The 27,333-nt window shown below is 43.3% G+C and overlaps 1 protein-coding gene across 3 annotated transcripts in view; it reads right to left on the bottom strand.

Moving 5' to 3' along the window:
* dachd (dachshund d) overlaps positions 1-27,333 on the bottom strand; it is a 205,519-nt gene that overhangs the window by 71,013 nt on the left and 107,173 nt on the right. For all 3 annotated transcript variants that reach the window (XM_063005795.1, XM_063005796.1, XM_063005797.1), the window contains exon 3: positions 9,132-9,275. In XM_063005795.1, the coding sequence (XP_062861865.1) occupies positions 9,132-9,275 (144 nt within the window). The remainder of the gene's footprint in view (positions 1-9,131; positions 9,276-27,333) is intronic.

Genomic DNA, 27,333 nt, shown 5'->3' with positions numbered 1-27,333 from the left:
GAATGCATGCATGGGGCACGCGGGTCGGATAAGGCGTGAGCAGGAAATATACCCTCCTCGAATGCAATCAGGGATCCCCAGCAGTGGAAGACAAATTGACTACACTAAATCGGGAGAAAAAGGGAAGAAAATTTATAAATAAATAAGAAAAAAGAGAGAACACAACCTATTCACTACTGTCCAGTATGGTAGAGGAGTTGTGATATTATGGGCTGTTTTTATCCAAAGACATACTACGCATACATGGCATCATGGACTTCATGAAGTACCAGGAGATTTCAAATGAAATAAAGACCAGATGACCAGATTTCAAATGCAATTTCTGGGATTCTAAACCTGAGTTTTGGCTCCAGCGCAGAGATTCTGAACTCCCAGTTTGGGTCAGCTGGGCACCCCCTAGCAGGCACAATTGGCTAAGGCCTGTAGCAGACAAAATCGGCCTCCAGTCTGCTGGGTGAAAAAAAGACCGGATTAAAAAGGGTGGGACTGTGTAAGGACCTTCGTTGTGCAGGGCGCCTGCACAGAAGTGTAGGAGCGCAGAGATTGTGCAATTTCACTCATGTGGGTGAATAAGAAGGGATTGGTAAGACACATCGGAGGGAGTGTGTGTCCGTCAAGACACACCCTGCTTGGACACCGTCAGGGATTGGCAATGCTAAACTGGGAGAAAAAGGGGGTAAAATGCAAACCAAATCCACAGAATATGATTTGGTATTTGCCATGGCCATTCAAGTCCTTTTACCTAGGTGGGGTGAGGTGTAAGCTGAGGTAAAGAGTCTACAAGAGACGACCTATAACTCTAAAGGATCTACAAAAAATAAGTGCACTGGTAAATTGCACTAGCTATCAGCTTTTTGACTGTCTACACAGATATGATTATCTATGTCTGGCGTGGATGGCCAAAGACCTACGATGAATTGGCAACCCGTCCCGTTACCTGGACCTACCGCAAGCCAGACCAGAATAAAGCAGTTGATGAAAATGAAATAAAAACATGCCAGGTCTAAACACTAATTAAAAGTTTATGGTAGAGGACATGGTTGAGTAAAAACATCTAGGTGAATGATGGCTAAATTCACAAAGCAAGTTTCCTAGTTTGCTTTTGTTCTACTGTTTTTTTTTTCCCCTCCAGCGATTTCTTTTTTCACCCTCTCTGCTCGTTGGAAATTTGCAAGGCGCACTAGCGGCTTAACCAAAAAGGATTAACTCCCATATCCAACTGAGAACACAGATAATGCTGGGTAATTGGTAAAAAATGAAGATGAATGGGACAGCAAGATAAGGACCAATTAGCTCCTCCACGCTTACAGCTGCGGTCCCGCTACAGATCCATCTTTGGAGTCGTGGCCTCCTTTGCCAACGGGAGCGGTGCTGAATTAGCGTTAGCTCTCCTGACCCTGTTGGTGGTGGAGTGAGGCCCACCTATCATCTCGCCCTCAATTCACTTACTTTGCTTTTAATTCCGACTCTCCCTCACACACCTGTCACAAATCCCATCGCGCCCCAGTGACAGCTCGGTGCCAGGGCCGGGTTAGTCCGGGTCTGAACATGCTAACAGGCTAAACTACAAAAAACCAGCACACCCACACACATGTACACACAAGCTTTTAAGTTTGCATGGCTTCTTTCATTATGCCAGCATCATCTGGTTGGTGATACACGCAATTCCCCCATCTAATTACGGACAGGATTTAAGGTCCATTAACGTTGCCGTGGTGAAGAATCAGATGCAAAATGGCACCCGGTGGCCACAGGGAGCAGCTTTTTTCTCACCTTGCTTTCTTTTCTTTTGCCCACAGCTTCTAAATTCTTAAGCTTTGCTTTATTTTTCCTTCAATTCCCATGCTGAAGCCTGGCAGGTGTTAGTTAGAAGTAGGTGGCAGCATTTCTCCAGTGGATGATGAAGGTTCTGGTTCAGGTCGGCTCAGGCAGAAGGAACGGATCAGTGTTTATTTGCCTCCCGGGCAGCATGTTGCACATGTTTTGCTTGGTTTGTGATCCATAATTGTGGCATTTCCTGCGAGTCTATGAAACAATTCATATTGTACAGTGAAGGAACCCCCCCCCCCCCCCCCCCCCCCCCCCCCCTTCTACACTCATGTCTTAGAAACCATGAAGGAATCAAAAAGGAACCAAGCGATTGGTCTAATCACTCAGGATGTTTGGCTCTTTTTTCTCTATTTTTTGGATACAATTAGTACCAGCACAGCAAAAGAAGAGCACGAGCGTGTTGAATATTTAATGCTGGGGGTGGCATCAGCCTGTTCAATTTACATCAACACAAAGACAAAACAAGAAAACTCAACTCCAGAGGAGAACCGAACGTCCTTCACACTCAGACAAGATGCACACAATGCAGCCCATCTACATCAGAAAGGAAGCTTTTTGAAGAGGGTGGCACAGCAGGGGGACACCCCTGGTATCCCCCCTAATATTCTTGTTATTCTCAATATAAGTTTGTTTATTCCTATTTAATAAGCGCTAATTATCCAGATGTGAGTCACACTGGCATCTTTTACACAGGTGCCAATCCTTACTCACTCATTCAACCTAGACACAATTTACCAGTTACAAGTTTTTGATAGGGAGACAACACGTGGTACCCACAGAGTACCCAGAGGTTTCAATCCAAAAGTTCACATCACGCACATATTAAGGGCCTGGATTCGAAGTAGTAGGCATGTGATGTCTGCCCTTTCCAAAGGGAAATCCTGTCTTGCCAGGTACGGTTCCCAGGTAAGCTCTAGACACCCCCCAATGACCCTAAATAAATGCTATTCCTTCATCCATGTATTTGTGGCACAGTGGTGCAGGGAACTACACAACACCAAGGTTTAGACCTTTTTTGTTCAGTGTCTGTGAGAAATGTGGGTTGGCGTAGTAGCCAGTTCATCTACATGCCAGTAGATGTATTACCCAGACAGACACATGGAGAGGATGTAGAACTCTTTTACATACCTGGAGGTTCCAATTCAAAAGCATCACAGCACACCCATCCTAAGGGCCTGGATTTTAAGAGCCTGGATTCAAAATTTGCCCCATTGTGTGAGTGAAAGAGTGTCTATCCTGTTCAAGGGGTATCCCTGTCTTACCAGGTAAGGTTCCCAGGTAAGCTGTATACCCCCCCCCCCCACCCTGAATATATACTCTTTGTTTATCCATGTATTTGGTGGCACAGTGGTGCAGGGAACTACACAACACCAAGGTCCTGAGGATCAAGGTTTATACAATTTTTTTTGGTTCAGTATCTGTGAGAAATGTGGGTTTGCGTAGCAGCCAGTCCACCTACATGCCAGTAGACTTTTCCAGAATGTTTGACCTAGACAAACACATGGAGAGGATGTGGAACTCTTTTACATACCTGGAGGTTTTAATTCAAAAGCTTTACATCACCCACATCCTAAGGGCCTGGATCCTTAGAGCCTGGATTCAAAATTTGCCTCTAATTGTGTGTGGGTGTGAGTGTGTTCCCCGGTTGAGAGTACCTGTCCGAGGGGTATCCCCGTCTTGCCAGGTAAAGGTCACAGGTAAGCTGTATACCCCCCTCCACCATTACCTTGAATATATGCTCTTCCTTTATCTATGTATTGGGTGGCACAGTGGTGCAGGGAACTACACAACACCAAGGTCCTGAGGATCAAGGTTTAAACCACTTCTCTGCACAGTGTCTATGAGAGATGTGAGTTGCCGTAGTAGCCAGTCAACCTAAATGCCAGTAGATAAGACTTTTCCAAAATGTATCACCCAGACAGACACATGGAGAGGATGTGGAACTCTTTTACATACCTGGAGGTTCCAATTCAAAAGACCTGGATCCTTAAAGCCTGGATTCAAAATTTGCCTCTTATTGCCCCATTGTGCGAGTGAATGCATTAGTAAGAGTGTAAGAGTGTCTGCCCTGTTCAAGGGGTATCCCTGTCTTGCCAGGTAAGGTTCCCAGGTAAGCTCTAGACCCCCCCCCCCCCATGACCCTAAATAATCTGTGAGAAATGTGTGTTTGTGTAGTACCTTAATCCATGTGAATGGTGGCACAGTGGTGCAGGAACTACACAACACCAAGGTCCTGAGGATCAAGGTTTAAACCACTTCTCTGTCTAGTGTCTATGAGAGATGGGTGTTTGTGTAGTAGCCAGTCCACCTACATGCCAGTAGATAGACTGGCTACTACAAAGTATGTTAAGAAGTGAGTGATTCCTTGTTATAGATTGCCACTCTTCCAAAATGTATTACCCAGACAGACAGATAGAGAGGATGTGAAACTCTTTCAGATACCTGATAGCTACAGTAAATGGATCTTAAGATGAGTTTGGATTATAATATATTATTTTCAGTATAAGTTGTCTTGTACAATGGGTGCAGGTTTTCATACCAACCAGTCTGGAGTTTTAGCCTGTTATTATTTGGATGACCAAGTCCAACTAATTAAACAAGTGATAGCTCAGCAGTTAAGGTACTGAACTGGTTGGCATTTATGAGATCTCTGGTTCAATCCCTGGACACCAAGTCGCCCCTGTTGGGCCCCTGAGCAGAGCAAGACATATTCTAGATAATGTAAATGTTAATAAGAGGAATCCGGTGTACCATGTGACTGGTTAAGGCTTGGATCAGTCACATCAGATAGTCCATATATGCATTATCTTCACACTGCATTTATTATTTGAATCATAACTTGAGTTTTGGGTTAAATAAAGATAAAAAGAAATAAATACGTGTAGTGAAAAGGTTATGGAAACAGCTGCTCTTAGGAAGAATGAAATCATGCCGATTACTCAGGGCAAAATACCACAATACTGTAGTCGTTGCTATATCTGGTAAATTATTTACAGACCTCCATTCCAGATGTGTAATATGCCTAAATGTAATACATATTAGGTATAGTGTGTTTAAACAACACAAAAAGCAAACAGACAGCGGTACAGAGCATGATTTTTTATAGTTCTGTTTTTCTTTTATTTTTTTCTCCCCTCGGCAGAATGACCTTTGTGTTTTATTACAGTAATGATCTTGCGTGGTGAGAAAATGCTCTCAGAGACGAGAATGGAAAACACTGTCCATTTCGGTTAAAAACCTAATTTATGTTGCAATTAAAGTCTGAAAGAAGCTGCTGCTCCTCCCAGGCCGGCTGAATAAAGCCAGCCATATTTTCCCCTCTTATCATCTGGGTGACTCCTATTGGCCACCCTGTCACAGAAGAGTGCTTGATATAAACAAGAGATTGCACAGACATCCAGAAATCAATATTAGGATGGCTTCAGTACCCCGCATCATTTGTCTCGGCCGGTGCTTCTTTGACCAAACGAAGTATTAATTCAAATCATAAATCTGGGGGTGATTTAAATCCGGGAATGAGAGGCCTGCCTGCCTTTAATGATTTATTTTCTACATTTCTACCAGCGAGAGATTTGTCCATACGTGGTGACAGGTCACCTTCAAACGCCAGAGGCAGACTGTTCATCACCATGCAGACTAGCATCTCATCGCTGCGAGTAAATATTAAAGTAAAAGAATCCAATTGATTGCGGATGGGCCGGAGAGGCATCGCTGCCATATATTTTACTCACAGTCACTAATGTCTCTCCGCTCTCATTCACCCTGCCAATACTGAACCCCCCCACCCCGAATTATTCTTCTCCTGGGAGCAGGCGTGCTCAAGGTTACAATTTGAATTGTAAAAAGATAAAAACAGTTTCTTATTAGCTTCATTGCCCCAGCCTCATCCGTATTCGCATTTATCTTTATTTTCGTGACCTCGGAGCTCCGGCGTTGTTGGCTGTGGACTGATGACCTCAGCGCCAGCGCATTCGCTTTTGTTAAATCTGCCTCGGATGCTTCCTGTTTGGGCCGAATACACAGTGTCGAACGCAGTCGGGAAATCCTAAACACATGGTGGATATGTTCAGGGTGGAAACTGCACAGCTAATTCAGCTCAGGGATTAAGGGCATCATATGCAATGGATTTGTGGTTTTCACACTGCGGTGTGATTTTCACAGATGGCTTTAAGTAACGATGTAAAAACTAAAGGAGGGATCTGAACGTATCAGAAATATTATTCATTGAAACAGACGGCATTGAAAAGCAATTTTCTTCAGCGAATTGAATTAGTGGCTTGCTTAATAGCTATTAGCTGAGAGCTCATGAGTGCTTTTAATTTGTTGCTGTTCAACACGAGCTCTGCCCTGTAATTATGGGTTTAAAAACAACAACAAAAATTATTGTCATGAGAAACATTGTGTTTTGTTTTAATGGAATCTAGCATTAATGTAGATGTCGTGCTCTACCAAAAACCTGTGCAAACTATTAAGGTGCTATTTTTTATTAACACCAGTAAATGACACCATTACATCCCAGTTTCAATGCCTAGCTGTCCTAAAACTATCACAATACATGATTTCTTTATTTATTTACTTTATTTATTAATTTACTTAAAAATCAAAATATTTTTTAATTTAAATAATTAATTAATTTATTTAATTTTATTAATTTTTTGCCAACAAAATTAACACCAGTAACACCTGAAAATGGCAGTATTATATCCCAGTTCCAATGCCTAGCTGTCCTATATCATAATATATGATGAATTTATTCCCTTTTTTTTTTTTTGTCACATGGTGCGAGCTGAACCATCTACAGCTTAATGTGACAAAAACAAAAGAGCTGGTTGTGGACATGAGAAGAAAAAAGGCACCGGTGACCCCTGTGTCCATCAATGGGGTGAGTGTGGACACTGTTGAGGACTACAAATACCTGGGAGTGTACATAGACAATAAACTGGACTGGAGTAAAAACACGGAAACCCTCTACAGGAAGGGCCAAAGTCGTCTCTACTTTTTGAGACGGCTAAGGTCTTTCAACATCTGCAGGACTATGCTAAAGATCTTTTATGAGTCTGTGGTGGCGAGTGCTATCCTTTATGCAGTTGCATGCTGGGGCAGCAGGCTGAAGGTGGCAGATGCCAACAGACTGAACAAACTGATCCGTAAGGCCAGTGATGTGGTGGGTGTGGAGCTGGACTCACTGACGACAGTGTCAGAGAGGAGGATGCTGTCTAAGCTAAAGTCCATTATGGACAATACCTCTCACCCGCTGTACAACGCACTGGATAGACACAGAAGCACGTTCAGTCAAAGACTCATTCCACCCAAAAGCACCACGGAGCGCCACAGGAGGTCATTCCTACCTGTGGCCATCAAACTTTACAACTCCTCACTTAAGTAATAGACCTTACAATACGTGCAATATGATAGTTGTATCATAAATAGTGCAATATATGTCACCACTGCATCTGCCACTTTATTTTAAGAGCGTTTTAAGTGTATTTTAAGAGCGTTTTGCCACTTTATTTTAAGAGCGTTTTTACTTTACTTTTTAATATATTCTTACCTTTTAATATATTCTTAATACATATATACAATCTGAGCAACTGTAACATCTGAAATTTCCCCTCGGGGATCAATAAAGTATTCTGATTCTGATTCTGATTCATTTATTTATTTACTTAAATATATAAATATTTTTTATTTTATTTATTTATTTATTTATTAATATTTATTTATTTTATTTATTTTTGGCAACAAATCAGTGATGTGACAATAAAAATCTGAAATAAATAAATAAATAAAAACAAACAGATAAACAAAAATAACTACATAAATAAATAAATAAAATCAAAACAAAATTAACACCAGTAACAACAGTAAATTGCACCATTATATCCAAGTTTCAATGCTTAGCTGTCCTAAAACTCACAATACATGTTTTTTAATTTATTTTGTTTATTTATTTAATTATTTATTTAGGTATTTTAATTAATTAATAAATTTATTTATAAATATTTATTTATTTTGTTTATTTTATTTATTTTTTGCCAACAAATCAGTGATGTACTAAAAATAATTTTGAAATAAATAAAAACAAACAAATAAATAAAAAAAAATAGCTAACTAACTAACTAAATAAATCATTGTTTACCAAAAGCAAAATTGTAAAATACATTTTAACGTCCAATTACTTACAATAGTTACAATTATGTTGTTTGTTTGTTTATTGGGATTTTAATGTCATGTTTTACACTTTGGTTACATTCATGACAGGAACGGTAGTTACTTTTTACACAAGATTCATCAGGTCACAAGGTTATATCGAACACAGTCATGGACAATTTAGTGTCTCCAATTCACCTCACTTGCATGTCTTTGGACTGTGGGAGGAAACCGGAGCACCCGGAGGAAACCCACGCAGACACAGGGAGAACATGCAAACTCCACACAGAAAGGACCCGCACCTCCCCACCTGGGGATCGAACCCAGGACCCTCTTGCTGTGAGGCGACAGTGCTACCCACTTAGCCACCGTGACGCCCTAGTTACAATTATAGGGAAATAAACAACAAACTATTACCAGTGGCAAGTTTTGCTCCTTATGTACTATTTAATTTCCCACAGACATTGAACACAGATAGAGAAGAATCAAACCCAATGACTAACCACCAGATAAATTATGATCTCATTATTATTTAGCATAATTAATAAAATATATATAAATAAATCAATGTTGTAATATTACTGTCTGATTTAAACTATGGTAACTCATTAGGTATTTTGCTCCATTCCATCATCTTCTATGAACAGTAGCCTTGTGTATTTAAGAGGTATCTTGTTTGTATGTATTGTATATTTTTAATGAATGTGTGCCACGTCCAGCAGGCATTCCTGCCTCACGACCATAATTATTAAAATAAAATCCTGACCCACCATAAACCCTAATCAGGATGAACCAGTTACTAAAAATGAATAAATAAATAAATGAGTGAATGTAAACTCTATGGCCAAATGCACATTTGCATATATGGCATCGAGTGGAACCTTTTATTCAAAGCGACTGAATACAATCCAAGCAATTCAGGATTAAGTGCTTTTCTCAAGAGCCCAACACTGGCAACCTGGCAGCGGTGGGGCTGCAAATACTAGTCCAGACTTAAACACTGCTCAATAAAGGCAAATGGACAGCATCCCTTTTTTTTCCTTCGAGTCCTAAAACTTAATAAAACTAAAATAAAAGGGCATTACCAGTACAGGTCCAGGACTGCACCCCACTGAACTTTAAAGTGGTCTGCCAAATATTTAGTAACTTACCCATGCTGGAACTGAGGTCCCCGTTCTCCGAGGCGCCACAGTGCTGAGCGCTGTTGGCGTGGTAGCTGCTCATCACTTCCAGCTTGATCTTCTTCACCTTCATGGCCTCAGCGATGGCGGCGGCGGCAGCTGCAGCCGTGAGACCTGGAGAGGAATTAAAGTATCAGAGTAAAAACCACATCCATGAATGATGTGACAGAAGAACCAAACCAGAACAAGGATGAGGACATTGAGAAGACGGGTCACTGGCTGGACATTTGCATGATTGTGGATGTTACATGGAGTGATGAGAAATCACAGCTGTCATCACAGGCCTCTAAGTACCTGTGCAGTTAATATTTAAACAGGCGAGGTATCTGAAGAGCCCTGCCATTTTTTTTTTCAACTGTACTTGACAAATTGCAGGGCACAATCACACTCCCATTACACCTTAACAATAGGCAGGGCTGAAAACAAAGACGGATGATCTTTCAGACAAAGGTGGAAATGATACGCATCGTTTCCTGGCTTCTAGACAAGGTCTAGGCTGAAGCAGCATGGAGTATATCAGTGAGTGTAATATTAGCATCCTTATCAGGTGCTCGCTGTCACACATTATGCTTTCAGTACTAAGACTATCATCAATGTCTTCTTTGATTTCTAATAGTGGTGAGGCTTAAACTGGCAACCTTCTGATTACTAGTCCAGTTCTTTAACCGCTGAGCTACCTCTGCCCTGCCCTGAGATTCTCAGGTGACATGGTGGCTCAGTGGGTAGCACTGCTCCTCACAGCAAGAAGGTCCTGGGTTTGATCTCCAAGTGGGGTGGTCCGGGTCCTTTCTGTGTGGAGTTTGCATGTTCTCCTCGTGTCTGCATGGGTTTACTCTGGGAGCTCCGGTTTCCTCCCACAGTCCAAAGAAATATAAATATATATTCCCATATGAGAATCTCAATTTATTTATATATGACATATTTATATTATTAACATACAAATAGTTACACACCCCACCTGACCAGTTTACCAGCTGCTTCTATTTCTAATCTAATTCAACTCTTTAAGCCATATAAAATCAAATCAATAAAGGCAATAGGACAGTCTTCCAAATTTGTTTCATTAAAGCGTTTTGGCCACACCCATTTATTTATAAGTACAACACATGCTTCAAAATTTGTGGCAACAGGGCTTAGTTTCGGCATGGGGTTTGAGTCCCAGGTGGAGCGAGTGGTCCGGGTTCTTTCTGTGTGGAGTTTGCATGTGTCTGTGTCTGTGTGGGTTTCCTCCAGGAGCTCTGGGTTCCTTCCAGAGTCCAAAGACATGCAAGTGAGGTGAATTGGAAATACAAAATTGTCTGTGACTGTGTTTGACATTAAATATTTACATTTTTGGCATTTAGCAGACGCTTTTATCCAAAGTGACTTGCAGTACTGTGTCAGTTTATTGTCTAAGCAATTGAGGGTTAAGGGCCTTGTTTAGGGGCCCAACAGTGACAACCTGGCATTGGTGGGGCTTGAACCAGCAACCTTTTGATTACTAGTCCAGTACCTTAACCACTAGGCTACAACTGCCCCAGACTTGAACTGATGAATCTTGTGTAACCTGAAATTACCTGTTCTGTCATTAATGTAACCAAAGTGTATAAAACATGATGTTAAAATCCCAATACATATTTTAATAGCATGACCCCCTGTGTCTAAAGTGAGGACATGGTTTGGTGTGGAAGAACTCCAGTAGATTCCTTAAAATCCCAAAACTCAATAATGAGCTGTCCACATACTTTTAATCATGAGCATACTAAAGACCGACTGGTTTAGCTCAGTCCTAAAATCAAATCTATTCAATAATTATTATGCTTCCGACTGTAGCAACGAGTGTGCCCCGGTGTACAAAGCGCAGTCCATTAAGAAATGGTTTGCTGAGTTTGATGTGGAGGAACTTAGTGACCTCAACCTTATTAAACCTTTGAAATGAATTGAAATGACGATCGTGAGCAGGCCGTTCTCTCTCGCTCTGTCACAGTCTTCCAAAATCCCTGATGATGCTGCTTTTATAGCAAAAGATAGAGTCGGGGTAACATTTCCAGACACACATGTTGCCATGGCTTCCGTTTGTTAATAAACAGATTCGGAATATATGACGAAGTGGCAACAAACAGCCTTCAAATCGTAACACATATTCACTACATGGTTAACAGTATGTGGACACCTGACCATGACATGAACACCTTGGTCATTTCATTCCAAAACAAGGACTTACATGTAGGCCATAACTCTTCCTTCTAAGATTTTGTCTATATTCAGCCTATTCAGTTAAAAAAAAAGCCTTTGTGAGGTCAGGCACTGACGTTAGATCAGAACGGCCAACTCAAGATCATAATTTGAATTCATTTCAAAGTTCCACTGCCTTATAAAGGCAAGTAAACAGCCTTCTTAATTGTTCCCCATTCATTTAGAAGTACATAATATGCTCCCTCTGTGTCTGTCTGAATTCAGCCCATTCAGTAAAAAAAAAAAAGCCTTCTGAGGTCAGGCACTGATGCTGGATCTGAACGCCCGGCTCACAATTGTCATTTCAAATCCCTTTAAAGCTTTAATAGAGGTGACGTCACTAAGTTTCACTGCCTAATATATGCAAGTGGACAGCCTTCCTTGTTCCCCATTTAGAACATAACATGCTTCCTACCAAGATTTTGGAGCGTGCCTGTCTAAATGCAGCTCATTCAGTCAAACAAGCCTTAGGGAGGTCAGGCACTGAGGTCAGGCACCGATGCTGGATCTGAACACCCGGCTCATGATCGTCATTTCAATTTATCAAAGGTTTAATAGGGTTGAGGTCACTAAGTTCCTCCATATCAAACTCATCAAACCATGTCTTAATGGACTGTGCTTTGTAGACTGGGTCACTTAGGTAACTGCTGCTACAGTTGGAGGCATAATCATAATTTAATAGCTTTGATTTTATACATATTTTAGAAACAGATGTAGCTTAAACAACCAAACTTAGTCATTAGAAGCAGGTGTCTACATATTTATGGCTATATGGTATAAATTACCTGGTCAGTAGGGGTGTAACAATGTTAATAATTAATTTTGTATGTATTTATTTAAATGAATAAAAACAATTGTAGCAGGGCAGTGGTAGCCCAGTGGTTAAGGAACTGGACTAGTAATTAGAAGGTTGCTGGTTTAAACCTCACCATTGCAAGTTGCTACTGTTGGGTCCCTGTGCAAGTCTAAATTGCTCTCACAGTTCAAAGACATGCAAGTGAGATGAATAGGAAATACGAAATTGTCCATGACCGTGTTTGACATTGATGAATTTTGTGTAACCAGTAACTACCTGTCCTGTCATGAACGTAACCAAACAGTGTAAAACATAACATTAAAATTCTAATAAATAGATCAATAAAATGTTTTCAGCACAACTGTGAGGACATGGTTTGGTGTGGATGAACTCCAGTAGCCTACACAGATCCTTAAAAATACCTGAACTCAATAATTAGCAGTCCACATTATTTTGGTTATGAGTACACTAAAAACAGACTGGTTTAGCCTAGTCCTAAAATCAAATCTATTAAATTATAACTATGCTTCCAACTGTAGCAACAAGTGTGCCCCAGTGTACAAAGCCCAGTCCATTAAGACATGGTTTGATGAGTTTGATGTGGAGGAACATGGCAGTGGTAGCCCAGGGGTTAAGGAACTGGATTACTAATCAGAAGGTTGCTGGTTTAAGCCTCACCATTGCTAAGTTGCTACTGTTGGATCCCTGTGCACGTCCCTTTACTCTCAAATGCTCATGACGTAACAGCCGGCACTATATGTTGTGTGTCTGTGAGGCTTTATTGAATCTCTGGCAACTTGATACTTCTGGAAATCTCACTGAATTTAGAAACAGCAGATCATTTTGTTGGGTCAGTTAGCTTGATTTAGCACCGTGGACCTTAGTGTAACTTCTCTGCCTGCACCAGTTTCTTGTCATCCAGACGTGCACACATATTCAATAGAAGAAAGATGTCTGGTTTTAACAACACTATCTGGTTTCACTATCTCTATGGCTGATTAGCTACATTCTCTTGTTGTATAAAGGTCGGGTCGTGTTTCAGGAGCGCAGGATACAAGGTGGAAAGGCAGCCTGGACTGGATCTGGAGAACCAGTTCAGGTTTTATTTATTTATTTATTTATTGTTTAAGGAACGTGCATACAGAAATAATTGTTAATATAGCGAGCACTCAGGTGGCACTAGTGGTAAATCACGCTGGCCCAGTACTGCCGAGATCCAGTGTTCCACCACCACATATTCCACATCTTAACTTCTAATATAAGAAAGTCTGTACTGGACCAGTATCGGTAACTGGGGATACCCGCTAGCTTTAATTTTGGTGTTATATATAATATATAAAAATAGAATAAAAAATTCAGTACAACGTTCGTAAAGCTTAGATTAACAAATCTAGGTTGGCTCATTAAGTTAAATAAAAATTATTACCACTACTTTATTCTAGTCAAGGACATAAATGGTCTGGTTTCCCTGGAATCACAGGCCACAATGCAGGTATACACCCCAGACAGGATGCCAATCCATCGCAGGACCTCAGCCCCTACTTAAGTCCCGTACCCCCCTTCTCCCAGACATAGACACTTGTGTGTACTGTATGCAGATGCCCGACTGGCCAATAGCACTTATGGGATCCAAGGTTTGAATTAGTTGACAAGTGTAAAATACTAGTTTTAAAAGAATTAAAAAATATATACATTAATACTCATTTATTGTTAGTTTGAACACTGCCTAATCCTATTCAGGGTTGTGGTGAGTCCGATTTATTGGCCGAAAGGTAAGAAACACCCTGGACATGTTGCCAGTCCATTACAGGGCAAGCACACACACACACACACACACACACACACACACACACACACACAAATAGGGGGACTTTTAGTATCTACAATCAGCCTGACTGCATGTCTTTGGACTGTGGAAAGAAGTCGACACAGACATGTGGAGAACATGCAAACTCCAAACAGGAAGGATCCAGACTGCTTTACCTCAAAATCAAAACAAGGACCTTTTTGCTGTGAGGTGACAGCAAGAAGGTGGCACGGTGGCTTGGTGATTTTTATTCAAATTCATATTAAAATAATATTCTCCTTAAGCTTGTTGGTTATATTAAACGTCTGTTTACATTTTATGTTTCGTTTTTATGGCAAACCGATAATAGTTACAGTAGGTAATTTTTTCTCAGCTTTGAAATTTACTTGATTGCATAGGTGCTTGGTTGCATGGGTAACTTTGGCTCTAATATACAAATCAAATCATCTGATCTGATTACTTTATCATCCTCACTAAACCTGAAAGACAGAGTGGACATTGTGATTCTAATTCCTCCAGCTCCAGCTCCACTAATAACCTGATTCTATTGTGTTTAATGTGCTTAAAAGGAAATACCATGACACTAAAGAAAAGGAAAGAAAGAGCGGACTGGCTCGCTGTCTTTTTGTCATTTTTGATACACCTGGGTGACTACTGAAGGCTGAAAGAGAGTCTTGAAAGGAGCCTTGAATCCATAAATTAAGATTAATGAAGTGACGTGAATGAATTAATCAGAGCCGAGGTTCCACCTGCAGTACTCTGTGAATGCTGTGATCTCCTTTCATACCCACACTAACTGTATGAGTCATTGTGCTTACAGTACAGTACTACTGCATTTGGGGAGGACAAATTATATGATCATTGGTCATTGGCTATGACCTAATACCATATATGTAAATATCCATCCATCCATCCATCCACTCATCTATCTACCATTCATCTATCCATCCATCTACCATCTATCCATCCATCTATCCATCCATCTATCCATCCATCTACCATCCATCCATCTGTCTACAATCCATCCATCCATCTATCTACCATCCATCTATCTATCCATCCATCTACCATCCATCCATCCATCTACCTACCATCCATCCATCCATCCATCTATCTATCCATCTACCATCCATCCATCTATCTACCATCCATCCATCCATCTACAATGCATCCATCCATCTATCTACCATCCATCTATCCATCCATCTACCATCCATCCATCTATCTACCATCCATCCATCCATCCATCCATCTATCCATCCATCTACCATTCATTCATCTACCATCCATCCATCTATCTACCATCCATCCATCCACCTACAATGCATCCATCCATCTATCTACCATCCATCTATCCATCCATCTACCATCCATCCATCTATCTATCTACCATCCATCCATCCATCCATCTACCATCCATCCATCTATCTACCATCCATCCATCCATCTACAATGCATCCATCCATCCATCTACCATCCATCCATCTATCTACCATCCATCCATCCATCTACAATGCATCCATCCATCCATCTACCATCCATCCATCTATCTACAATGCATCCATACATCCACCTACCATCCATCCATCCAGGGGTGCTCCCAGGGCACATTCGGGCTGGGCTGCTCCCAGGGCACATTAGGGCTAGGGTGCTCCCTGGCTGGGGTGCTCCCAGGGAACATTCGGGCTGGGGTGCTCCCAAGGCACATTCGAGCTGAAGTGCTCCCAGGGCACATTCATGCTGGGGTGCTCCCAGGGAACATTCGGGCTGGGGTGCTTCCAGGGCACATTTAAGCTGGGGTGATCCCAGGGCACATTCATCCTGGGGTGCTCCCAGGGCACATTCATGCTGGGGTGCTCCCAGGGCACATTCATGCTGGGGTGCTCCCAGGGCACATTCGGGCTGATGTGATCCCAGGGCACATTCAGGCTGGGGTGCTCCCAGGGCACATACGGGCTGGGGTGCTCCCAGGGCACATTCAGGCTGGGGTGCTCCCAGGGCATATTGGGGCTGGGGTGCTCCCAGGGCACATTCGGGATGGGGTGCTCCCAGGGCACATTCGGGCTGGGGTGCTCCCAGGGCATATTGGGGCTGGGGTGCTCCCAGGGCACATTCGGGCTGGGGTGCTCCCAGGGCACATTCTAGCTGGGGTGCTCCCAGGGCATATTCGGGATGGGGTGCTCCCAGGGCACATTCTAGCTGGGGTGCTGCCAGGGCACATTCGGGCTGGGGTGCTCCCAGGGCACATTCAGGCTAGGGTGCTCCCAGGGCATATTCGGGATGGGGTGCTCCCAGGGCACATTCTAGCTGGGGTGCTCCCAGGGCATATTCGGGATGGGGTGCTCCCAGGGCACATTCTAGCTGGGGTGCTCCCAGGGCACATTCGGGCTGGGGTGCTCCCAGGGCACATTGGAACTGGGGTGCTCCCAGGGCACATTCTAGCTGGGGTGCTCCCAGGGCACATTCGGGCTGGGGTGCTCCCAGGGCACATTCAGGCTAGGGTGCTCCCAGGGCATATTCGGGATGGGGTGCTCCCAGGGCACATTCTAGCTGGGGTGCTCCCAGGGCACATTCGGGCTGGGGTGCTCCCAGGGCACATTCAGGCTCAGGTGCTCCCAGGGCACATTGGAACTGGAGTGCTCCCAGGGCACATTGGGGCTGGGATGCTCCCAGGGCACATTCTAGCTGGGGTGCTCCCAGGGCACATTCAGGCTAGGGTGCTCCCAAGGCATATTCGGGCTGGGGTGCTCCCAGGGCACATTGGAACTGGGGTGCTCCCAGGGCACATTCAGGCTCAGGTGCTCCCAGGGCACATTGGAACTGGGGTGCTCCCAGGGCACATTGGGGCTGGGATGCTCCCAGGGCACATTCTAGCTGGGGTGCTCCCAGGGCACATTCAGGCTAGGGTGCTCCCAAGGCATATTCGGGATGGGGTGCTCCCAGGGCACATTCTAGCTGGGGTGCTCCCAGGGCATATTCGGGATGGGGTGCTCCCAGGGCACATTCTAGCTGGGGTGCTCCCAGGGCACATTCGGGCTGGGGTGCTCCCAGGGCACATTCGGGCTGGGGTGCTCCCAGGGCACATTCGGGCTGGGCACAGGCCCCACCGAGTGTGGGTCCAAAAACTGCGCTACACCTGAAGATGAAATCATCACAAGGTGTGAATGGTATCAATAAAAATATACTATTATTTCATCCCAAATTACCACCCACTTACCATATAGGAGCACTTTGTAGTTCTACAATTACCGAATGTAGTACATTTGTTTCTCTGCATGCTTTGTTAGCCCCCTTTCATGCTGTTCTTCAATGGCAAAGACCCCCAATGGACCACCACAGAGCAGGTATTATTTGAGTGGTGGATCATTCTCAGCACTGACATGGTGGTGGTGTGTGTTAGTGTGTGTTGTGCTGGTGTGAGTGGAGTTTTTAAATACCGTGTCCACTCACTGTCCACTCTATTAGACACTCCTACTTAGTTGGTCCACCTTGTAGATGTAAAGTCAGAGACGATCGCTCATCCATTGCTGCTGTTTGAGTTGGTCATCTTCTAGACCTTCATCAGTGGTCACAGGACGCTGCCCACGGGGTGCTGTTGTCTGGATATTTTTGGTTGGTGGACTATTCTCAGTCCAGCAGGGACAGTGAGGTGATTAAAAACTCCAGCAGCACTGCTGTGTCTTATCCACTCATATCAGCACAACACACACTAACACACCACCACCATGTCAGTGTCAGTGCAGTGCTGAGAATGATCCATTACCCAAATAATACCTGCTCTGTAGTGGTTCTGGGAGAGTCCTGACCATTGAAGAACAGGATGAAAGGGGGCTAACAAAGCATGCAGAGGAACAGATGGACTACAGTCAGTAATTGTAGAACTACAATATGCTTCTATTTGGTAAGTGGAGCTGATAAAATGGACAGTATATTACAGATTATTTAGACATATTTAGTGGAACAACTGATTAGTACATAATACAGTCCCAAATACTGATAGATACTCTTGTTGGAATGTAAATGAAGGAAATCATTCACCTTTACTCATCACATTTCAGCTTCTTTCTGTTGAAAAAGTACTCCAGTAAAGCTGTTGATATTCCCTCTAAAACAAGTGCAGTTCATCAGAGATTACAGCCACTTTGAAAGCTTTCTGTCGTACAGATGCAGCTGATTGGAAAACTCATTACTGCTTAGCTGTCACACTGTATTGACACGACTTGAGTGGTGCCATTAGCTCTGTTGCGTCCGAGGCCGGAGAGCGCAGTCCCGGAGAAATCGACCATGTGGCATTAGTACGCCGGGCCGCTTTCCTCAGCAGCCGATAGGCAGATGGCGCTGGGCGTTGCATGCAGCTCGGGACAAAAGGTGCATCTCATTTCCTGGCCTTGTTTGCATTTTAGAATACATCAGGACCATATTGACGTACAGTATACACCATGTCAGAGCGGCCGCGCTCGTTTGCTGGGCCGCGCTGCTGTTCCATATGCATGCCCGCCGGGTGCACGTGAGCTGGGTAAGAGAGCTGCTCCTCACCATAATGGATGTGGCCTCCAGGCCAGATGAAGGTCAGCTTTCATTTACGTGTAATCGGCCAGAGTCAACTGTTTTCAAAATAATATGCGTGGTGGAAAAGTGATTGGGAGGGAGGCGGGAGGCGGTGGGGGATAAATAAACAGAAATCAGCTTTAGGACGTTTTGGATAATGAACTTGGCCATTCAGGGAGAGTTTGAAGGGGGTTTAGTTTAGTCTCTGTCTCTTCTCACCACATGTAGTCACCTTACTAAGACACTTGAAGGTGTGAATGGTGTTAAAAAATATATAACATATATAATATTATTTTATCCTAAATTAGCCAAATATATCTGAGAAGTACTACAGGAAAATGGGAAATAATTGGCTAAATATTTATGCATAATTATTAAACCCACAAAAAAGCTCAGTCTTCTTATTTAAACATGTAAATGCAAGATTAAGTCTGTTAAATAAGCAAAATGTCTTTGTTTTGCAAGTGGCCATACATTTTTGGCCTTTAAAGTGATACAAATACACTATATAGCCAAAAGTATGTGGACACATCATGTAACTTGCCCATCTACAGTGCCATCAACAGAGTGGAGGAATTGATTGACAGAAAGAGCAGTTTCCTGATATGCCAGAACTGACGACCTGCCTGGCTTCTCCTGCTGGGCTTTTTGCTGGTACCTGTCACATGATCCCGTCCTGGATTTGAGCTGTTCTGAGGTGTGTTGTATTTTGCTGGTGGATCGAGTAGCTGGCGCAGTTGCACTCCAGCACTCCTTCGGTTTGCTCTGCAGTCTGTACCTGTCTGTTTATTTACAGTCTGGGCAGTAGTAGCTCATTAAATGTAAGTACTGGACTAGGACTAATAATCGGAAAGGATCTGGTGTAAGCCCCATCACTGCCAAGTAAGGGTGTTTCACGATGCATCGCGATGCAAAAATGTAGCGATATGCATCGTGGACATCTGCGCGATTGTACGATTGCACGTGCGTTCTGTAATTTATTAGTGATGGGTCGGTCGCGAAATGAATGACAGGATCCGGAGCCGATTCGTGTTTTTTCCGGGTTTTTTTCCGTTAAAGCGTTTCCGTTGTGGCGTTTGTGTGTTTACACTGAGCAGGAGGGGCGGGGTTACACACACACACACACACACGGACAGCGTGCACACGAACAGAAGGGAGAGAGAGAGAGAGAACTCAGCGCTTTACAAGCAGACATTACACGCTGGAAAGATGAGGAAAATGAGTGAGAGGAAACAGTAAAGTTTGGACACGAGAAGTGCAGACCCACTTAACTTAGGGAGACGAAGTGTTCAGTCTACCCACATCTTATACATGTCACTGTGTATTAGAGATGGACCGATCGGGGTTTTTGGCACCGATTCCGATCTCCGATCTCCTTTCAGGGACATCGGCCGATAGCCGATTCCGATCGGGGGGGTTTGGAGGCGTGGGATTAGCAGTAAATGAACTTAAAAAGAGCCTCACAGTAAAGATAAACCGGAGCAGCGCGCGCGCGCATGTGTGTGTGTTTGTGCCTTTAGAAGATACGCTTTGTTCACAGTATCGCTATAAGTGATTCATTGATTCATGAGTTGATTCGTTTTTATGTGAAGCGTAAGTTTCTCTTCTCAGTTATCTCTCCGTGTTTACTGTTATTAATTAAATGTCGTGGATTTAAATAAACACCAGCTACTACAGAACATTTTGTGTGACTCTCTTACATTAAAAAGCTTCATTAAAAAGCTTAATTAAACTGCTATTACCACAGATCTGTAACCGAGTCAGACTCGTTCCGTCTAAGCAGCTAAAAGTTTTCTAAAAGTTCAGCAGATGATCCTGAACTAACGAATTTGGTAATGAATAAACTTTTGCCTCTGATTGGCTCTGTAACATCTTCTGTTCTCATCTACATCACAAGTAAGAACCGCTTACGATTTACCAAAGTGAACCAGGAGTTTATATAACGTGCTGATAGAATCGACTCAGATGTGACCGGGTTGAATTATCTTTTTAAAGTAAATATTGCAATCAGCAAAATTACATCGTAAGAGCCTTCACGATGGTTTCTGTACGATTGTTGATGAATGGTGATGTGATGTTTGGTGCTTCGTAGCTCAAAGTCTGGATCAATCCACTGAGCTGTTAACTTAACATGGTCTTTATATATCACACGATCGGATCGGCTACTTTTAGGAAATATCGCCGATCGCCGATAGCATATTTTGATTAAAAATCGGCCGATACCGATTCGTAGCCGATCGATCGTCCCATATCTACTGTGTATTGTAGCAACATCTGTCCCCTCAAAGAGAATCTTTTCCAAAACAGGGCAGATCATAACAGAAAGGAGAAACAGGATCAACCCATCAAAGATGAGCTCCTTGGTTTTTCTGCATGCCAATCTTCACTAAATACTTACAAATCCTGTCACCTGGATGCTGCTTTTTCTTTTGCACATTTTTATTTATATTTTGTTGAGTGATGCTTTGTTGATGTTGTGTTGTTCCACTGTAGATGCAAATTTATAAATAATCAGACACAATCAGACCTTTTGGTCTAATTAGATGGGTCTTTGTTTTTGTATTTTATAATTTATTGTTGTAGCACTCTGTTCCACGTTGAGTATATAAATAAAGCCATTTAAATAATAAACATTTGATACAATGTTTTTTTTTACATTAGTAATTTATTTTACATGTAATGTGTTAATAAATTAGTTAAAGCTACAAAAAAAATATGTTTAAAGGCTCAGCTCAATGAGCTTGTTTGATTACTTTGATTTTCAATTTAAGATGGCGATAAGTAACTTAAATTTGGTAAACCCGTTAGGTTACAGTATAGTACTCTGTTTTTGGTAATTACCTTTAATTGCAGGGGACTGAAGTTTTTTTTGTTTAAAAAATGAACAAGAAAATGTGCATTGTTTTGCACTGTTTACACTTTTAAAAAAATCGTGAGAAAATCGAATCGTGAGCTCAGCATCGTGAATCGAATCGAATCGTGAGCAGAGTGTATCGTTACACCCCTACTGCCAAGTTGCAACTGTTGGACCCCTGAGCAAGGCCCTTAACCCTTAATTCTACTGTGATGGCTATTTTGTAGGTAACAGGTCCATTTCATTACATTGATGGCATTTAGCAGGTGCTTGTATCCAGTGTTTACTAACAGGTGATCACGTAGACTGCTGTGTTTCTGCTTTAGTCATGTGATCTGTCTTTGCTATTCAGTTCCGCCTCAGGCCGTGGCTTTGGTTCACTTTTATGACATGTAGTTTTTACAGCATTATTATTTTTGTTCTTTCATTTAATTATTATTTTCCTTTTTTTGACTTTGTGGCTTTTCAGTTACAGTACTGTTTTGCCTGGGTCAGGTATCCTGTAGTTGGGTTCATTTCCATTATTACCACAGGTGCGTAATTACACCTGGCACACCTGTTCAGATGTTTCAGCCACACCCACTGCTAACAGGTTTATCCAACTTTGTGACAACCGTTTGGCCTGCAGGCACAACCAATTATACGTATATGACCAAAAGTATTTGGACACTTAACCATGAGGTAGTCAGACATCCCATTCCAAAACCATGGCCATATAGTACAGTATAGTGTTGGCCCTCACTTTGCACATGTCACAGCCTCTGTTCTGGGAAGGCTTTCCACACTATTTTGAGGTGTGTCTGTAAAAATTTGTGTCTGTGACATAAGAACATCTGTGAGGTCAGGCAGTGATTGCAGGGCTTTGGCCATCTTCTTCCTTAGACATAGCTAAACATGTCTGTGTAGTCGCCCGGCCAGCCGATAGTACTGCTAAGATTTTAAGTTCTCAGCAGCACCTAAGCATCCATATATATAGTTTGTGGTTTGAGGTTTTAATGTTATGTCTGGGATGGTGTTTCCTTCTGCGTCATGGTCGGGTGAGAGTACGCTGGCGTCCCTTTGTTGACTGCCCCTTCTCCCCATGTCTGAACTGTGTTTGTTGTGTTGTCTATAGTGTTTATGTTTTAATTTTAAGTTTTTGTCTTGGGTTTGGCGTGTTTGTTGCTGAACCTGGCTGTTAGCACCGCTGCTATCGTGCTCTGCTGAATCTGGCTGTTAGCACCGCGGCTACTCTACTCTGCTGAACCTGGCTGTTAGCACTGCTGCTATCGTGCTCTGCTGAATCTGGCTGTTAGCACCACGGCTACTCTACTCTGCTGAACCTGGCTGTTAGCACCACAGCTACTCTACTCTGCTGAACCTGGCTGTTAGCACTGCTGCTATCGTGCTCTGCTGAATCTGGCTGTTAGCACCGCGGCTATTCTACTCTGCTGAACCTGGCTGTTAGCACCGCGGCTACTCTACTCTGCTGAACCTGGCTGTTAGCACCGCTGCTATCGTGCTCTGCTGAACCTGGCTGTTAGCACCGCGGCTATTCTACTCTGCTGAACCTGGCTGTTAGCACCGCGGCTATTCTACTCTGCTGAATCTGGCTGTTAGCACCGCTGCTATCGTGCTCTGCTGAACCTGGCTGTTAGCACCGCGGCTATTCTACTCTGCTGAACCTAGCTGTTAGCACCGCTGCTATCGTGCTCTGCTGAACCTGGCTGTTAGCACCGCGGCTACTCTACTCTGCTGAACCTGGCTGTTAGCACTGCTGCTATCGTGCTCTGCTGAATCTGGCTGTTAGCACCGCGGCTATTCTACTCTGCTGAACCTGGCTGTTAGCACCGCGGCTACTCTACTCTGCTGAACCTGGCTGTTAGCACCGCGGCTATTCTACTCTGCTGAACCTGGCTGTTAGCACCGCTGCTATCGGGCTCTGCTGAACCTGGCTGTTAGCACTGCGGCTATTCTACCCTGCTGAACCTGGCTGTTAGCACCGCGGCTATTCTACTCTGCTGAACCTGGCTGTTAGCACCGCTGCTATCGTGCTCTGCTGAACCTGGTTGTTAGCACCGCGGCTATTCTACTCTGCTGAACCTGGCTGTTAGCACCGCGGCTACTCTACTCTGCTGAACCTGGCTGTTAGCACCGCGGCTACTCTACTCTGCTGAACCTGGCTGTTAGCACCGCAGCTATCGTGATCTGCTGAACCTGGCTGTTGGCACTGCGGCTATTCTACTCTGCTGAACCTGGTTGTTAGCACCGCTGCTATCGTGCTCTGCTGAACCTGGCTGTTAGCACTGCGGATATTCTACTCTGCTGAACCTGGCTGTTAGCACCGCGCTATCGTGTTCTGTACAAATGTTGTCGTTGTCATTTATTTGTTCTTTGTATTATTAATTGTTCTTGTTTTTTAATGTAAAGCGACCTTGGGTTTGTGAAAGGCGCTATATAAGTATAACTTATTATTATTATTATTATTATATATACTGTATATATATACAGTGTATCACAAAAGTGAGTACACCCCTCACATTTCTGCAAATATTTCATTATATCTTTTCATGGGACAACACTATAGACATGAAACTTGGATATAACTTAGAGTAGTCAGTGTACAGCTTGTATAGCAGTGTAGATTTACTGTCTTCTGAAAATAACTCAACACACAGCCATTAATGTCTAAATAGCTGGCAACATAAGTGAGTACACCCCACAGTGAACATGTCCAAATTGTGCCCAAATGTGTCGTTGTCCCTCCCTGGTGTCATGTGTCAAGGTCCCAGGTGTAAATGGGGAGCAGGGCTGTTAAATTTGGTGTTTTGGGTACAATTCTCTCATACTGGCCACTGGATATTCAACATGGCACCTCATGGCAAAGAACTCTCTGAGGATGTGAGAAATAGAATTGTTGCTCTCCACAAAGATGGCCTGGGCTATAAGAAGATTGCTAACACCCTGAAACTGAGCTACAGCATGGTGGCCAAGGTCATACAGCGGTTTTCCAGGACAGGTTCCACTCGGAACAGGCTTCGCCAGGGTCGACCAAAGAAGTTGAGTCCACGTGTTCGGCGTCATATCCAGAGGTTGGCTTTAAAAAATAGACACATGAGTGCTGCCAGCATTGCTGCAGAGGTTGAAGACGTGGGAGGTCAGCCTGTCAGTGCTCAGACCATACGCCGCACACTGCATCAACTCGGTCTGCATGGTCGTCATCCCAGAAGGAAGCTGACGCACAAGAAAGCCCGCAAACAGTTTGCTGAAGACAAGCAGTCCAAGAACATGGATTACTGGAATGCCCTGTGGTCTGACGAGACCAAGATAAACTTGTTTGGCTCAGATGGTGTCCAGCATGTGTGGCGGCGCCCTGGTGAGAAGTACCAAGACAACTGTATCTTGCCTACAGTTAAGCATGGTGGTGGTAGCATCATGGTCTTGGGCTGCATGAGTGTTGCTGGCACTGGGGAGCTGCAGTTCATTGAGGGAAACATGAATTCCAACATGTACTGTGACATTCTGAAACAGAGCATGATCCCCTCTCTTCGAAAACTGGGCCTCATGGCAGTTTTCCAACAGGATAACGACCCCAAACACAACCTCCAAGATGACAACTGCCTTGCTGAGGAAGCTGAAGGTAAAGGTGATGGACTAAACCCAATTGAGCACCTGTGGCGCATCCTCAAGTGGAAGGTGGAGGAGTTCAAGGTGTCTAACATCCACCAGCTCCGTGATGTCATCATGGAGGAGTGGAAGAGGATTCCAGTAGCAACCTGTGCAGCTCTGGTGAATTCCATGCCCAGGAGGGTTAAGGCAGTGCTGGATAATAATGGTGGTCACACAAAATATTGACACTTTGGGCACAATTTGGACATGTTCACTGTGGGGTGTACTCACTTATGTTGCCAGCCATTTAGACATTAATGGCTGTGTGTTGAGTTATTTTCAGAAGACAGTCAATCTACACTGCTATACAAGTTGTACACTGACTACTCTAAGTTATATCCAAGTTTCATTTCTATAGTGTTGTCCCATGAAAAGATATAATAAAATATTTGCAGAAATGTGAGGGGTGTACTCACTTTTGTGATACACTGTATATATAAAACTGCATACACCGATCAGCCATAACATTATAACCACCTCATTGTTTCTACACTCACTGTCCATTTTATCAGCTCCACTTACCATATATAATCACTTACATAATCAAGATCTACAATTACTGACTGTAGTCCATCTGTTTCACTGCATGCTTGTTAGCCCCCTTTCATGCTGTTCTTCAATGGTCAGGACTCTCCCAGGACCACTATAGAGCAGGTATTATTTGGGTGGTGGATCATTCTCAGCACTGCAGTGACACTGACATGGTGGTGGTGTGTTAGTGTGTGTTATGCTGGTATGAGTGGATAAGAAACTGATGAAGATCTCAAAGATGGACAACTCAAACAGCAGCAATAGATGAGTGATCATCTGTGACTTAACATCTACTAGGTGGACCAGCTAGGTAGGAGTGTGTAATAGAGTGGACAAAAACTCCAGCAGCGCTGCTGTCTGATCCACAAATACCAGAACAACACACGCTAACACACCACCACCATGTCAGTGTCACTGCAGTGCTGAGAATGGACAGTGAGTGTAGAAACAAAGAGGTGGTTTTAATGTTATGGCTGATTGGTGTATATTTACAATCTACAGCATAATCTAGGTAAATGAGAGCCTCAGTGTGCAGTAAGTCAGGTGTAGTCTACACCAATTTCTGCAGATGGCTTTCAGAAGGTGTTTAGCCATTTGCAACAAGTCCACACTGCACCCCGGCACGTCGCATCGCAGCAGCTGTACAGCTCACATTTGCTCATTAACGCTAATTAGCATGCACAGCAACAATAACAGAGATTGCACTGTTTAGACTTTTTAAAGTCACCTTTAAATAACGAGTCTGTTTTTTGTTTTTTTTCGCCAAACAGAGGGATCATTCCGGCCAAAAACAAACAGCCGAGGTGATACAGAGACAGCAGTACCGTGGAGGGGTGCAGCTTCACAAATACAGAATCGCACAACGCTGTCACACCACGCTACAAAACAGCAAATAATAGAGATGGGTTCGGATCGTGGCCCTTGAAGCAGCTGTCATATTAAATAATAATGAAGGATCTATTAAAATGCAAAGGAAGCGGCAGCAGACTGGCTTAACGCCGTCATGCCTGGGCATATTGTCAGAATGTTCATTATTAATTAACATGCAAGCTGCCCCATACCTGTGCAATGTCAGAACATCTCTCCTAACAAATATCCAAACTATGTGTCCCTTCTACTAATGGTGTAATTAAATTAAGATCAGATTAACTCCACATCAGTACACACAGAGTGACTTAGTGGCAGGAGTGATAAGACCAGTGCTTATCTACTGCCTGTTCAGCCCTTAATAAAGACCGAAGCCCAAACACACCAGTTATCAAACGGAAGAGTGCACCTGCATTCCAACAGCCGGGATTATTCCTAGGTGGAGTAAAGCGAGCGTACCCAGCGCGCTTCATTTGCATCACAATAGAGTTTAGTGTCAATTACACATAGCACGGAGCTTCTGACACGGAGCGGACGGAGAAGAGCTTCGTTCGCCATGACTGATGTGTTTATGACAGTCTAATTTCACATCTGTAGGAAAAAATATGTACAGGTCTGAAAGAGGTTCATCATCAGAGCCAGCTGACAAACACACACGATGATTCGATTTAGCTTTCCTGTTCATCCATATTTAAATCTTGTAAAAGTGGATCATGGCTGGACTATTTGCAGCCCTTAAATGGAACAGCGGAGCAAAGTGATCCTGGATAAATCTGTAAAACTGGGTCTTGGAATTGTCTCAAAGCCACTTCCGTTTCAAAGAGATGTCATGACTGTAGAGTTCCCAGTCTGAGCGAATAATAGGATTTGTAGAGGCTCATGTGCTGATGTGTTGTAATGCATCTGA

The sequence above is a fragment of the Trichomycterus rosablanca genome, chromosome 12, assembly GCF_030014385.1.
Source record: "Trichomycterus rosablanca isolate fTriRos1 chromosome 12, fTriRos1.hap1, whole genome shotgun sequence".
NCBI classification, from domain to species: domain Eukaryota; kingdom Metazoa; phylum Chordata; class Actinopteri; order Siluriformes; family Trichomycteridae; genus Trichomycterus; species Trichomycterus rosablanca.
This window is presented reverse-complemented; position numbering and strand designations above follow the sequence as displayed.